This window comes from Hyperoodon ampullatus (genome assembly GCF_949752795.1).
Source record: "Hyperoodon ampullatus genome assembly, chromosome: 7".
Lineage (NCBI taxonomy): Eukaryota > Metazoa > Chordata > Mammalia > Artiodactyla > Ziphiidae > Hyperoodon > Hyperoodon ampullatus.
In genome coordinates this window covers 49,193,513-49,207,406 of record NC_136920.1, presented here as the reverse complement: position 1 = coordinate 49,207,406, position 13,894 = coordinate 49,193,513, and the positions used below count along the sequence as shown (strand labels likewise).

Genomic DNA, 13,894 nt, shown 5'->3' with positions numbered 1-13,894 from the left:
TGGTTTCCTGATCTAGGTATCAAACCCACTGCAAAAGATATTCAAGCCATTCTAAGTACTTTGGGGGAACCAACCAGGAAACATGCACTGTAAGCTGTTTCAAATATTAATATGAAGAATATCAATCTTGTGCCCTTTCTTTAGTACATGTTACTATTAGAACCTACTATCTTCAGTGGTATAAGTTTGCTTGGACCACTGTTTACTCTTTCTCACTGATCAATATTTGACCATATTAATAATTCAGATTTCACACAGAGCAAAAAGAGATATGTTTATCCCAAACAAGAATTACAGAGAAGATACTACATCTTTAAATACATAGAATACATGCCATTTATCTATAGCTATAAAGGAAAAAATAGGAGAAAAAGAAAAGAATCCCTAAGAAAATAAAAGGAAATTTTCCTTACCGGTATAAATGCATGTTGCATAGCTTGTTCACATTGTTTTAAGGAAGCAATAGTATCCCACAGAAGCTGATAATTTTCAGCCCGGGAAGCACTTTGCCGTTGCATGGCGAAAGCTAGTAACACTCAAACTGAGCTCAAAGAACCCAGTTGAAGGAGGGAAAAAAAACCCTGCAGATCTGTTACATAAACTTCTTAATTAGATCTGCTACACAAACTGCTATCTTAAGACTTAAAAAAAAATGTTAATCAGAACATTTCTTTTGGGGGATAACTGGGCATGACTTGAACAGAGACAGATGTTTTCATTGGGAAGGATTTTCGTTCCCACACTTGTGAAAAGCAATCCCATCAGTGTTCCCCTGTCTTTACATGGGTCTGGCGAAACTGCACATACCATAAGTGTGTGGGGGGAAAGAAGTAGGAGGGAGAGAGATGTAAAAAAATATTTCCACCAGAAGATTTGGGTGGCAGGCCATGGAGGTAGAATTTGAGCAGCTTGTGAAAAGTAGTGAAATTGAAAGGGTGGGTTACATATGCACATATATGTACATAGGCAGGTGTGTACTCTTGTCGGCTCTGTGTGAAACACATGCCTTCTCACAGTGTCATTTAATATGTCCAACTCTCCTCTCAGTTTAGTTATGATCTAGATGTGATATATTTTCCATCTACAGAGTATTACTGCCTTTATTAACTACAGAGTTATTTATCTGGGATTATTTCTAAAGACTAGCCAGAAAGTTCGTGAGCATAAAATGCAGTCAAATATTTATCTTAAAATTTAAGAGCAATTAGAAGGTCTTTCTGTTGTCTTATATATTAGGCAAGAGTCACAGTTATTTCTTCTTCTAGGTAGAATTTACATAAATAATGCCAGGAGAATTGAACCTTCACATATTCTTGGGACCTGAGAGTGGGCTACACATAATTGGAACGTGTTAATCCCAGAGAAATTGCTTGCACACTTTAACAAAAAAGGGATAAGCACTAAATAAAATCTGAACAACAGAATATAGCAACATCTTCTGAGTGTTCCTTAATTTAAGCCTACAAGGTAAGGCTCTACTAACTTCCCCCCTCTCCCCTGCCCCACAGACTCTGTGGGATCGTTGAGGCAGGCGGTAATGCACCTTGTAAGGTACTGAGCACTTTGAAGTTCCAAAGGAATCTATGCTCTCAGGGCTAGTTACACAGCCAACAATGGGGATATTTATTCAAATATTTCTAGAGGTAAGGGGTAAACTGAGGGCAACACAGCATAATGAATAAATTGTGCTTTTAATTGACCTAGAAAATCCAAGGAGTGTAAAACAAGGTACAAACTGTAGGAAACAGTGTGATAACATAAATGAAGGATTTTTGCTGTATTATTTTTAGAAGAGCTTCATGATTTGGGTTACCTAGTTTTTCTGCATTTGTACCCTGGTGATGGTGGATTAGTTCATACTAATGACCTGGTGGTGTGAAAGTCTCAAAGGCAAAGTTTTCCCCTTATCTCAATTACTTTTCAATTTGGAATGGAAGGAATTACAAGTAGATTTGATCTTTCAAAATTTCTACCTGGGCTAATTTGTAAGGAGATTGTTTTTCCGTAATATTTCATGAGTACACACCATAAGGTTATTGCCATTAGGCAGTTTATTTTTCAATATCAATTCAACCAACCTTCTCTTTTTCTCATTCATGGAGTTCTGTTCAACTCACACCCACAGTCTCTCTTCTGCCTTCATTCCTGCCCTTATACTCTTCCATCTGCCCCAGCCACATGCTTCTTCCTCATGCACTGTCAACCAGCCAGCCCACAACTCCCAGAAAATATTCCTTCACTAGTGGATGTTCCATATTTATCAAACAACAGGAAAATAAAAATTGTTTTCTAAGTTATCCTCCAAAAATTCTAATCTATTCTTTCTGAATTCCTTGAGCAAATTCCAGACCCCAACCTCTGGGTCTTCTGTCACGCCTTGGACTACTTGTATCTCTTGTTCATCAGATCCCTTCTGCTTTTCATTTAAGCAGCATCTTTTAAAAGGTCCTTCTTTCCTTACTCTTTGACAAAAGGGTAGAGAATCCACAGTCTCTGCATGTAGAACCTCTACATAAAAAATGCCCTTTGAGTCATGCATTCATTCATTTATTTATTGGTCTAACAAGCATATCAAGCATCTCCCATGTGCTTTACTTTTTCATTGTATTACAGGCAAATGGATATCAGATGTTGATTTTGTCTTGAAGGAACTTAGAGTTTAACTGAAGGGATGATACATGGGCACAAATAACAAAAAGACAAGTTAAAAAAGGACAAGTTCCATAAAAGAGGTAGTATAAACTATTCACAAAACAATGAACAAGAAAAATTACATTAACTGGGAAAATTAGGGCAGCTTCCAGAAGATTTAGCACTTAGCTAGAGCTTGAAGTTAGGGAAAAATTTGGATATGCAGAGATAGGGGACATTCCTGAGTAAGAAAAGGTAGAACAAAGGCACAGAGTGGGAAAGATCATTACTGGTGTTTTGGAAAGAACATGACACCAAGAAAGCTTAATACTCAAGACTGTTACTGGAGCCAAGTAACAATTATTGAATAAAATTATTACTTTTGAATAAAAAGTCAGTAGCTTCCTATTCCTAATGCTAATCAATCTTAACTTTAACTAATTCTTAGAGCATCAGTGTGCATAAATTCAGGGAAACTAAACCTCAGATAGTAAATTTCATATATTTATTCCTCACTCTTTAAAATAGAAACATTGATATACTTTTGGAGGCTTTAGGTGGCTCAATCAGTTAGGCCATATTGCTTAGTTATTTAGTTTTTATTAGGTACATATAGTGTGTTTTGCACTCATGCCCCATCACTTCTATAAGTTCTAAAGTCTATTACCTTTGGTATTCAAATGGAGCCCACCACGAGTCTCACCTGATCTAATATTTGACATAATTCAATTTTGCTCAGTTTAACAAACATTTATTGAGCTCTACTATGTGCTAAGCACTGTGCTAGAAACACACAGTACAAAGATAAATATTATATAATTTCAATTCTCTCCTTCTTTTCAAGAACCACTCAGTGTGCATTTGCCTCTGCCCACAAAGTAGAATGTTGTACATATTTTTTTTCCTGCTAGCACAATGTCTGATATGTAATGGCTACCATTTTTCTGTTAAACCCTAGTCCCTAGGCCATATGTCCATCATATCTAAATATACTGTCATGCTCTAAATTAGATTACAGGCCTCAGAATGTCTGAAAGTACTTTTTATATGGTTGGTACTATTGCAATGCCCAAAAGGTCTGCATTTGAATGCTTTCTGCTGGTGATTGGTTTAAATATAACTTAATGACAATAAAATGGAGTAACAGGGCTTAGATTTACATTCCTATCTGAAAAAAAACTGAACAAAATATATGAAATGATGAGTTTCAAAAATGGACATCAGAGAACAAAAAGTAGTGAACTCTAAGAGACAGGAAACAAGATAAGTCTTACGATTGCCCCATTTACAACCTTGAATGTCTAGGCCACATTGCAGGAGAGTGGATCCAGTTGGAACCCAGTGGACTTCATGAATTGAGGATATAAAATTGGTTTTCTGGAGAAACCAAAGCAACAAGGAGAAATAGAGAAATTCATGATTATAGTTGGTGATTTTATTATCCTACTCTGAATAATTAATAGAAAAAGCAGGCAAAATCTATAAGGATATAGAAAACCTTTACAAAACCATCCATCGAATTAGGCTAATATACCTTTAAAAAACATTTCACCCTACAACAGCATTATTTTCAAGTGCTCATGGAACATTTACCAAGGTAGAACATATTCTGAGCCATAAGTCAAATTTTAATACATTTAAAAGGATTCAGGTCAAAGAAAACATATTCTCTGATCATAGTAAAATTAAGTTAGAAATCAACAATAGAACAATTTCTGAAAATTCCCAAAATATTTTACAATGAAATGACACACTTTTAAATAACCCATTGGTCAAAGAAGAAATCAAAAGTAAGTTAGAACGCATTTTGAACTGAATGAAATAAAACCACAACATATCAACATTTGTTAGATGTCTTTAAAGCAGTAGTTAAGGGAACATATATATATCACTGAACACCTATATTTGAAAAGAAAGAAGGTCTCAAATTAATGATCTCAGCTTGCACCTTATTAAAATAAAAAAATATAGCAAATTAAAATCAAACAAAGCAGAAAAGTTAAAAGATTAGAAGGGAAAATAGAGAAAATAAATAAAACTAACAGCTAGTTTTTTTGAGAATATCAATAAAATTGATAACCCTCTCGTAAGACTAGTGAGGAAAGAGAGAAGAAATAAATTATCCAAATAAGAAATAAGAGAGGTTGCATCACTACGGATTCTACAGCCATTAACTGGATAATAAGGAAATCTCAAAAACAAGTTTATGCCAATAAATTTGACACCTTATATGGAACAGACAAATTCCTTGAGAGATGTAAACTACCAAAGGTCACTCAAGAAAAATAAGTACCCTAAATAGCCATACCATATATCTATTAAAGATATGGATTTTTTTTTTTTCCAGTACGTGGGCCTCTCACTGTTGTGGCCTCTCCTGTTGTGGAGCACAGGCTCCGGACGCACAGGCTCAGCGGCCATGGCTCACAGGCACAGCCGCTGCGTGGCATGTGGGATCCTCCCAGACCGGGGCACGAGCCCGTGTCCCCTGCATCGGCAGGCGGACTCTCAACCACTGCGCCACTGGGGAAGCCCAAAGATATGGAATTTTTAATTAAAAACCTAACCACCAGGAAACTCCAGGCCCAGATGCCTTCTGATGAATTTTATTTAAGGAAAAAAGAAAATAATTCTATACAAATTCTTTCAGAGAACTGAAGAGGAAAAAATACTTCACAACTTGTTTTTTGAGGACAGCATTACCCTGGTACCAAACCAGATGAAGATATTACAAGAAAAGCAAATATTCATATGCCCTCATTAGTATATATGAAAAAAGTTCTAAACAAATTTTAGCAAATTGAATCCACCAATATATAAAGGGGGTAATGCATCATAATCAAGTAGGTTTAACCTTTGAAAATGACTTAATATAATTCATCATATTACAAACATTTAAAGAAAATAACCAAACAACCAACCAACCATAAGGTCAATAGGCACAGAGAAAACATTTTGCAAAATCAAGTATCAATTCCTGGATAAGAAAAAAAAAATCTCAGGACAAGATAAGGATGTCCCTTTTCACCACTTCTGTTCAGCATTGTCTAGAAGGTTCTAGACAGTTAACAAGTCAAGAAAAAGACATAAATATTGGAAAGGAAAAAAATAAAAGTATCTTTCTTTATATTTGACATAACTGTCTATGTGGAAAATCTCATAGAATCTAAAGTAAACTTTAGAATTTATAAATGAGTTCAGCAAGGCTGCAGAATACAAGATCAGTATACAAGGACCAACTGTATTTCTCTTTACTAGCAATAAATAAATGGAAGGTGAAAAAAATAAATTTATAAAAAATATAAAATACTTAGGGATAAATTTATAAAACCACAAACCTTTCCTCAGTGAAATTAAAGACATATAAATGGAGATATATGAAGTTCTTAGGTAATAAGACTCACTATTTTTAAGATGTCATACACTGAAAATTAATTTATAGGTTCAGGGCAATGCATACCCAGTCAAAACCCCAACAAAGTTATTTGTTTGTTTGCTTATTTGTTTGTTTTAGAGAAATTGACAAGCCAATTCTAAAATCACATGGAAATTCAAAGAATTTAGAGTAGCCAAAACAACTTGGTATAGCACGGAACAAATGGAACAGAATAGAGACTCCAGGAATCAACCCACACATCGATAGCAAACTGATTTTCAACGAAGGTGCAAGGGCAGTTCAATAAAGAAAAGGTAATCTTTTCAACAAATGATGTTGGAACAATTAGATATCCATATGCAAAATAACAAACTTTGATGTATACCTCTTACTACCTATAAACTCAAAATAGATTATAGACCTACATGTAAAGCCTAAATAAAACTTCTAGAAGAAAATCTTTGTGATCTAAGGGTTAGATACAACACCAAAAGCACAACCATAAGAGAAAAAAATTGAAAAACTGGACATCAACAAATGGGAAATTTTGTTTCTTGAAATACTGTTAAGAGAATGAAAAGACAACTCATAGAATGCAAGCAAAACTTATAAACTATATATTTAACATAGGATTTGTTTCTAAAGTATATAAAGAACTCTCAAAACTCTAATAAAAAACCCAATTAAAAATGAGCAAAACATTTTAACAGACACCATCAATGAAGAGATATATGTATCAAACAAGCATGTGAAAGAGTGTCAACATTGTGATTTACATATTAGAGAAATAAAAATTAAAATACACTATTAGAATGAATGATATTAAAAAAGACTGACTATATCAAGAATTGGTAAAGATGTGGAAGACTGGACTTCTCATACACTGCTCGTGGGAATATAAATGCTACTTTCCCTTTGGAAACAGTTCAGTGGGTTCTTGAAAAGTTAAGCATGTACCTAGTATAATTTAGCCATTCTACTCCTAGATATTTATCCAAGAGAAATGAAAGCATATGTTTATTCGAAGACTTATATGCAAATATTTATAGTAGCTTTATTTGTAATAGTGAAAAACTGGAAACCACAGGTAGGTGGATACGTGAGTTGTGATATATCCAAACAATGGAATACTATTCAGCACTAAAAAGGAATGACCTCTTGATACACATAACACATGGATGAATCTAAAAATAATTATGCCGAATGAAAGAAGAGAAATAATACACACTGTATGGTCCCATTTATATAAAATTATAGAAAGTGCAGGCTAACCTATAGGGATAGAAAGGAGAAAATGGGAATGGGGAGGTTCAGTGGGCAGGGGGAGGGAGTTGGATGAAGAGATTACAAAGAGGCATGAAGAAACTTTTGAGGGTGAAGGATATGTTCATTATCGTGAATGGATGGTTTCATATGTCAAAACATCTATTTGTACTTCTTAAATATGTGCAGTTCATGGAATAGCAATAGACTTCACTGAAGCCATTTTTTAAATTTCCTTAAAATGTTCCTAGAAAAACCATCAGAAAGTCTCGATCTCCTGGACTTTATCCAAAGTGATAATTTCTGTTATCATTTAATGTTTTAATCTTGTAGTTCTATCCATCTGCCCAAGGTGGATAGGGGGTTAGAAAGCACTGACCTTCCCGCAGAAAGGGAAGCAAAGAATACAAAAAAGTTTAACTAGAGGAAAGGGCTGAGATTTCATATCCAGGGGCCTTACTCTTAGTTATGATTCTTGCCCTAATTAGCAGTAAGATCTTGGTTCAGTCATTTTGCTTTGACAAGCTTCAATTACTCATCTACAAAATACAGAAGTTAGACTCAATCATCTCTCAAGTGTCCTTCAGAGCTATAATTCAGTGATAGATTTTAATCCTCAATAATCCCATTTTTCTCTCAACTAAGCATTTACAACTATGGCCTTAATTTAGCAAAAATATCCCATGTAATTTAGAACTGTACATTATCGTGCATGCTGATAATCTCTCTAGTAAGACAGTAAACTCTTGAGGGTAGGCTCCTCCATCTTAAAATTTCTGGTTTCCTCATAACATTTCACGTTCAGAGCCTACATCATTGTAATAGTGACATTGTAATTGATATTAAAATTATAAAGATAGAAATCTACCATTGTACTTCTTGAAAAACTACTTTCCTATGCAGAACCCATCTTATTTCCATGAAAGTATTATTCTCAATTTACAGATAAATAGGGCCACAGAGGCTAATGTAACTTGCTTCACCATGTACCAGCCATGTGACCTTGGACAAGTTCCTTAGTTTCTCCTTTGCTCCCATTGCTCATGTATAAAATAGAGATTATAACAGTACTTATCTCATAGGACTGTTGAGGATTAAATGAGTTAATAATTGTAAAACTTTAGAGCGGAGCCTAGCCTACAGTTATCACTGTTATTCTTTGTGAAATTAACTTTATTTTAACTTATTTAATAAGTAAGAATTAAATAGTAAGTAAGTAATAAAGAAAGAAGACCTAAGACAAATTCATATGTTTTGGCTCTTTGTTCAACACACGTTTGACCACTGATCAGTAAATACTTAGGTACTTGCAGATTCACCTTTTCTGACAACCACACCCCAGTCTAAGTGTGTATCCTCCTAATGTTCTTTCTCCCTGAACCCTGTTTCTTTCCTTCATGGTTCCTATCTTAATTTGGAATATATTTATTGACTTTTAATCTCTAGTCTCCCCAACTAAGCTGTAGGATCAGAAAAGAGAAGCCAGTGTACAGTCAGTGTCAGCACAGAGCCTGGAATATCATAGACTCTTTCAGTGTTCACTTGATATTATTTTTATTAATAGGGCCTAAAATAGATAAAAGCATATTAAAACTGCAAAAACATATGTTAGTATATTTACCCAAATCTTCTGTATTTCCAAAGATCTCTGGTGAGTTTGGCCATGGCTCTTATCAAAAGCTCATATCTGACCCATTTTCTCCTATTTAAGAGGAGTGACACTTGTTTTTTTGATGGGGTAAGACTCACACGACTTTACAGAAATAAAAGAGAGCATGAACTTTTACTGTATGCAATAGTGTTCCAGAGGGCATGATATGACCTGTGGGATACCAAAATTCATACAATAGAGAAGTGTGCTATATATTTGATCAATCAGTCAGTATATTTCATATGTGCTTAAGAGATGCAAGTCATTGTGGTAAAGTGCTATTCCATACACTCTGCAGTCTTTGGAATTCTAAGCCCAGTTCTATAAGGGAGAGAAAGCAGGGGATCCCAGAGAAGCTGACTGAAGCAGGCAGGACAACAGGTCTTCTTTGAATGTAGTTCTACCTAATGCTAGGTCACAGCATGTAAACCTCAGGCCAGAGTTAAAGCTAGGGCCAACCTGGGATAGAACTACGGAGCGGATCAAATCTGTCTTCCTCATCTTTGCCCACTTCAAGAGACCTCAGCCCTTCTCCTCTGGACTCTCCTGACAGAAGGAAAGCTACACAAACTCATTTACAGGACACTATTAAGAATTTACTGTCTAACCCACAAGGACCTACTGTATAGCACAGGGAACTCTGCTCAATGCCTCTCACTGCTGTGGCCTCTCCCGTTGCGGAGCACAGGCTCTGGACGCACAGGCTCAGTGGCCATGGCTCACGGACCCAGCCGCTCCGCGGCATGTGGGATCTTCCCGGACCGGGGCACAAACCCGTCTCCCCTGCATCGGCAGGCAGACTCTCAACCACTGCGCCACCAGGGAAGCCCTGCTCAATATTATGTAACAACATAAATAGGAAAAGAATTTGAAAAAGAATAGATACATGTATATGTATAACTGAGTCACTTTGCTGTACACCTGAAACTAACACAACATTGTTTTTCACCTATATTCCAATATAAAATAAAAGGTTAAAAAAAGAAAAGAATCTTCTGTCTCCCCTCTACCCACTTGCTTTCTTGACTCCTTCTGAGAGCAAGGTCAATCTTATTCATCTTTTTACCCCAGGCCCTAGCACATTACCTAGCATATAACGAAGGAGAGCAAAGGTTTGGTAAATAAATGGATGGATGTTAAAAGCATTGTACTTGATGTTTATAATAACAGGAATTCCTTATATTTGTAAAGCATATTTCGAAAGACAAAGCACTTTCACAGCTAGGAATTCTATTTCCTTTTACTTTTTACCCTCTCTCTTTTTACTCATTTAAATATTAGCATGCCAGTGTATACCTCATTTATATTCTTGGCCCAGATTTCTTTCCTGAATTGGATATCCTGCTGCCTGCTGGTCATCTCCACTCAAATATCTCACAGACATCTCAGACGGAAACGCCTTCAAACTCTGAGCTCTTATCCTCCTTCCTCCCCCTCAAATCTGCTTCTCTTTCATTTCCTCATCCAGTAAATCCCAGCTTCTTCCACTCAGTTGCTCAAGGCAGATGCACAGGAACCCACAGTATTCACTTCGTCATGACCCTCCCGGCCCTGCATGGTCTTACCCCTTGGTCTTCCACCAATGTCATCTTGTGCTACCTCCCCCAACTCCTTTCCCCAGCCCCACAGGCCTGCTCCTAGCACTTAGGCTATGATGAAGTGCATTTTCATGTCCGTGCTAGTTACCCTGCCTCAAATCTTCTCCCACCTCTTCTGCAGAATTATCTCCCACTTATCCTTCAAATCTCAGTTCTACTGTGCATTGTAGGAGGCGTAGCAGTATCCCTGTCCTATACCCACTAGATGTCAGTAGCACTCCCCTCCCCTAGTTGTGACAACGAAATAGGTCTCCACACATTGCCAAATGTCCCCTGGGGGGACAAAATCATACCCAGTTAAGAACCTCTGCCCTAGACCTTGATCAGGATATTCCATCACAGATTTTCATAGAACCTAGTTTATAAACCTTTTTTATGACTTCTAGATTATTGTTGGACTACCCTATTATGGATAGAGAAGTGTTCTTTTGTTTATCATTTTACACCTGTACGTACAGTGTCTAGCAATAAGATAGGTGTTTAATGAATGTATGTTGAATAAATGAATGAATTTGATTATTGCAAAAACCTTATGGTGTATGTATAGCCAGAATTAACACAGCCAATTTAAATTGAGGTAACAGATACACTGAATGGTTAAATGACAGGCATGCAAATCACACTATCAATAAATGGCTGATACGGGACTTGAACTTAGGTTTTACCACTCTCAGTTCTTATCAGCATAGATCAGTTTACTACCATTACCATTTTTTAACCTTCTCAGATTACTTAACCTCTCTCCCTTCCAAGTTCTCCACTGCATTTTGTCCTTGAAGTATGTGCAGTGGTAATATAGACCTAGCACTGTCTCAAAGGCTGAAATGCTCAGGGCCTCACAGTGGCTTCCAGTGATGCCTCACTATGATGCTTCTAAAAAATCATGGCATATTAAATATAAGAGGGAGGTGGTTAGGGCTTCTCGTGTTGTAATAGGAATGCAAGAGGGGAAAAAAAAATCAATAACTCTCCGGAATGAATTTGCTTTTATGGTACTCTTAGCCTTGTGGTCCACTCTAGTAAACAGCCTAGAGAAAAATAATTACATGACAGGTTAAGATACTCTGGTCTTAATGTAGGCATTGCCGAATTAACTAGAATGTGAAAGAACTTCTAAGGATACCTGATTGAAATCTTTTATTTCCATGTTGCTTAAGCATACCCAAGCAGAAAAATCTCAGCTGGAAATAGAAAGTCTTTTAAATTGCACTTTCAACATACCTAATACACTTCTATTTTCCAAGGTTTTGAAAAGCAGGATTTATACAGCACAGTTACTCAATTTTTTTTCCAAACATTTTTTAATGGCCTAAGTGCTCTGATAGCCAATATGGAAGTAGCTGAGGGAGGGCAGGGTACACTGTTGAGAGGTATACCTGACACAGAGGTGCCCTTCAGCCATGGAGAGGAACTGTGTTGGTGGGCTTTGTGGTGGTAGAATCTCCTTACTGGCAGCAAAGGGCTTCTCCTCTGCAACCAATGCCAATTCTTTCCCAGCTCATCGAAGAGGCAGAGAGGATAGTTAAGAGTATAAGATCTGGAGTCAGATTTCCTGGGCTAGAATCCTAGCTAGACTGCTTTTTAACTAACTGTATGACCTTGATCAGGTTACTCTACATGCTGGACCTCAGTTTTCTCTTCTGTAAAATGGGTTTGAGAATGGTATTTATGCCATGTGGTTGTTGTGAAGATTAAATGAGTCGGCTTATGTGACTAACATAAAATAAGCACCCAATAAATAATCATTAGCTATTAACTTTCTTCTTTACCTAAACATATTTTTATTTCTGTGTAATGCTAAGCTCTGTCCATATGTCAGTTATTTATCATTTCACTAGTTCATAAGCACTTCAAGAACCTGATCTCCATTACCTTTTCTTCATCATATAAATATTTCATTTGATTCTTAAAACAATCCCATGAGGCTGGGATGGTTGTGTCCATTTTACAGATAGGAAACTGAGACCCAGACTGATGTACCTATGATTATGCAATTAGATAGTGGCAGGGCCAGGACTAAAGCATTGGTCTTCTTAGGAATATTCTTTTGCTCTGTTAACACCAAAGAATTTTTTTACAGATTCACTTCTTGTCTCAACTCTTTTAAGATATCAAAATGGCCCTAAAGTAAAGCTCCCTGGAAGTTTGCCCTCTCATTTCCTTCCTCTAATCGATACATCTCCACTGGGTAGCAACATGTTTTAGTCTGTTTGCATAAGTGTCTCTCTGTCTCAGCCTCTGTCTCCTTCCCTACCTCTCCCACTCCTTCCATCTCTTTTTTCTCTTTTCTTTCTCCCTTATCTCCACCTCTCTCCTTTCCTCCCCCCTCATCTCTCTTTCTCTCCTGCTCCCTCTCCCACACACATGCACACACGCACAAACACTCAGAAATATCTTATTGGTCTATTTCACATGGAAGGAGAGGGTAGTATTAATAATGACTTTGAGGTTTCCAACTTATGTGAGACAGCTGGGGTCAGGTGAGAGCCAATAAGAGGTAAGCCTGGATTACTAGGGCAGGCAAGGGGCAAGGATTAGATGAAAAAGCAAAGGAACAGAGTTTGGATTAAAAAAAAATAGTATGAAGAAGGAGACAGTCCTTGATTCTAGTAAAGCTTATAGGCAGGGAACAACAGCAATTAATAAAAAATCTTGCTGGGGGACAGTAAATGGGTCTGTGTCTGCTGCATTAATTATTTACTGAGTAAATTTGGGAAAATTAGTTAACCTTGCCAAGCCTCAGTTTCCCCCCTTGTAAATTGGGAATAATAATAATGAACAATAATGTTATCAATCTCTTGGGATTATTGTGAGGATTGAATGAATTACTTATACTTAACACTTCTTAGAATAAGTAATAATAAATAAATGTTGGGTGTCATCAATATTATTATCATTATCACTAATATCATGAATGCTATCAGGAAGGAGAAAGTACAGAAGGCTTCCAGGGTAAGGATGATAAATATCTGTTTGATACTTTAGGCAATAAAAATCTACAAGGAGAGAATAATTTTTATTGAAAGAATATTTACAGCTATTTGTTAAGAGACTAGAGAGGTAAGTACTGCAGATGCAGGGAGTTCAGGTAGGATTTATTTACAAGAACCAGGTGATTGGGGGCTAGAACAAGAGATAAATCCAAGTCTCAGAGTCATGAAAAGCATTTATTCTCAGCGCTCATGAGGTTCAGGCCTATTCATCTCAAAATGAAGTTGTATATGGAATGTTAATACATCAATGGCAAAACTCCCAGTTAAATGAACTAAATCATTTGAAATTATACTATGAAGTCAAGACAGTAACAGGTGAACTATTCCAAAGTCGAAAGTCCAGCACCATCATCACAAATAATGGGTTTCACCAAAATAAGCC

The 13,894-nt window shown here is 36.6% G+C and overlaps 1 protein-coding gene across 19 annotated transcripts in view; it reads right to left on the bottom strand.

Annotated features, from left to right (window-relative positions):
• The window catches only part of DLG2 (discs large MAGUK scaffold protein 2), a gene marked incomplete at its 5' end in the record, with an annotated part of 2,112,028 nt that overhangs the window by 785,094 nt on the left and 1,313,040 nt on the right, over positions 1-13,894 (bottom strand). For 3 of the 19 annotated variants that reach the window (XM_079707353.1, XM_079707357.1, XM_079707358.1), the window contains one exon: positions 414-518. The exons of the other annotated variants lie outside the window; for them this stretch is intronic. In XM_079707353.1, coding sequence (XP_079563479.1) covers positions 414-518 — 105 coding nt within the window. Of the gene's footprint in view, positions 1-413; positions 519-13,894 lie in introns of those variants that run through there. 19 annotated transcript variants of the gene reach the window in all.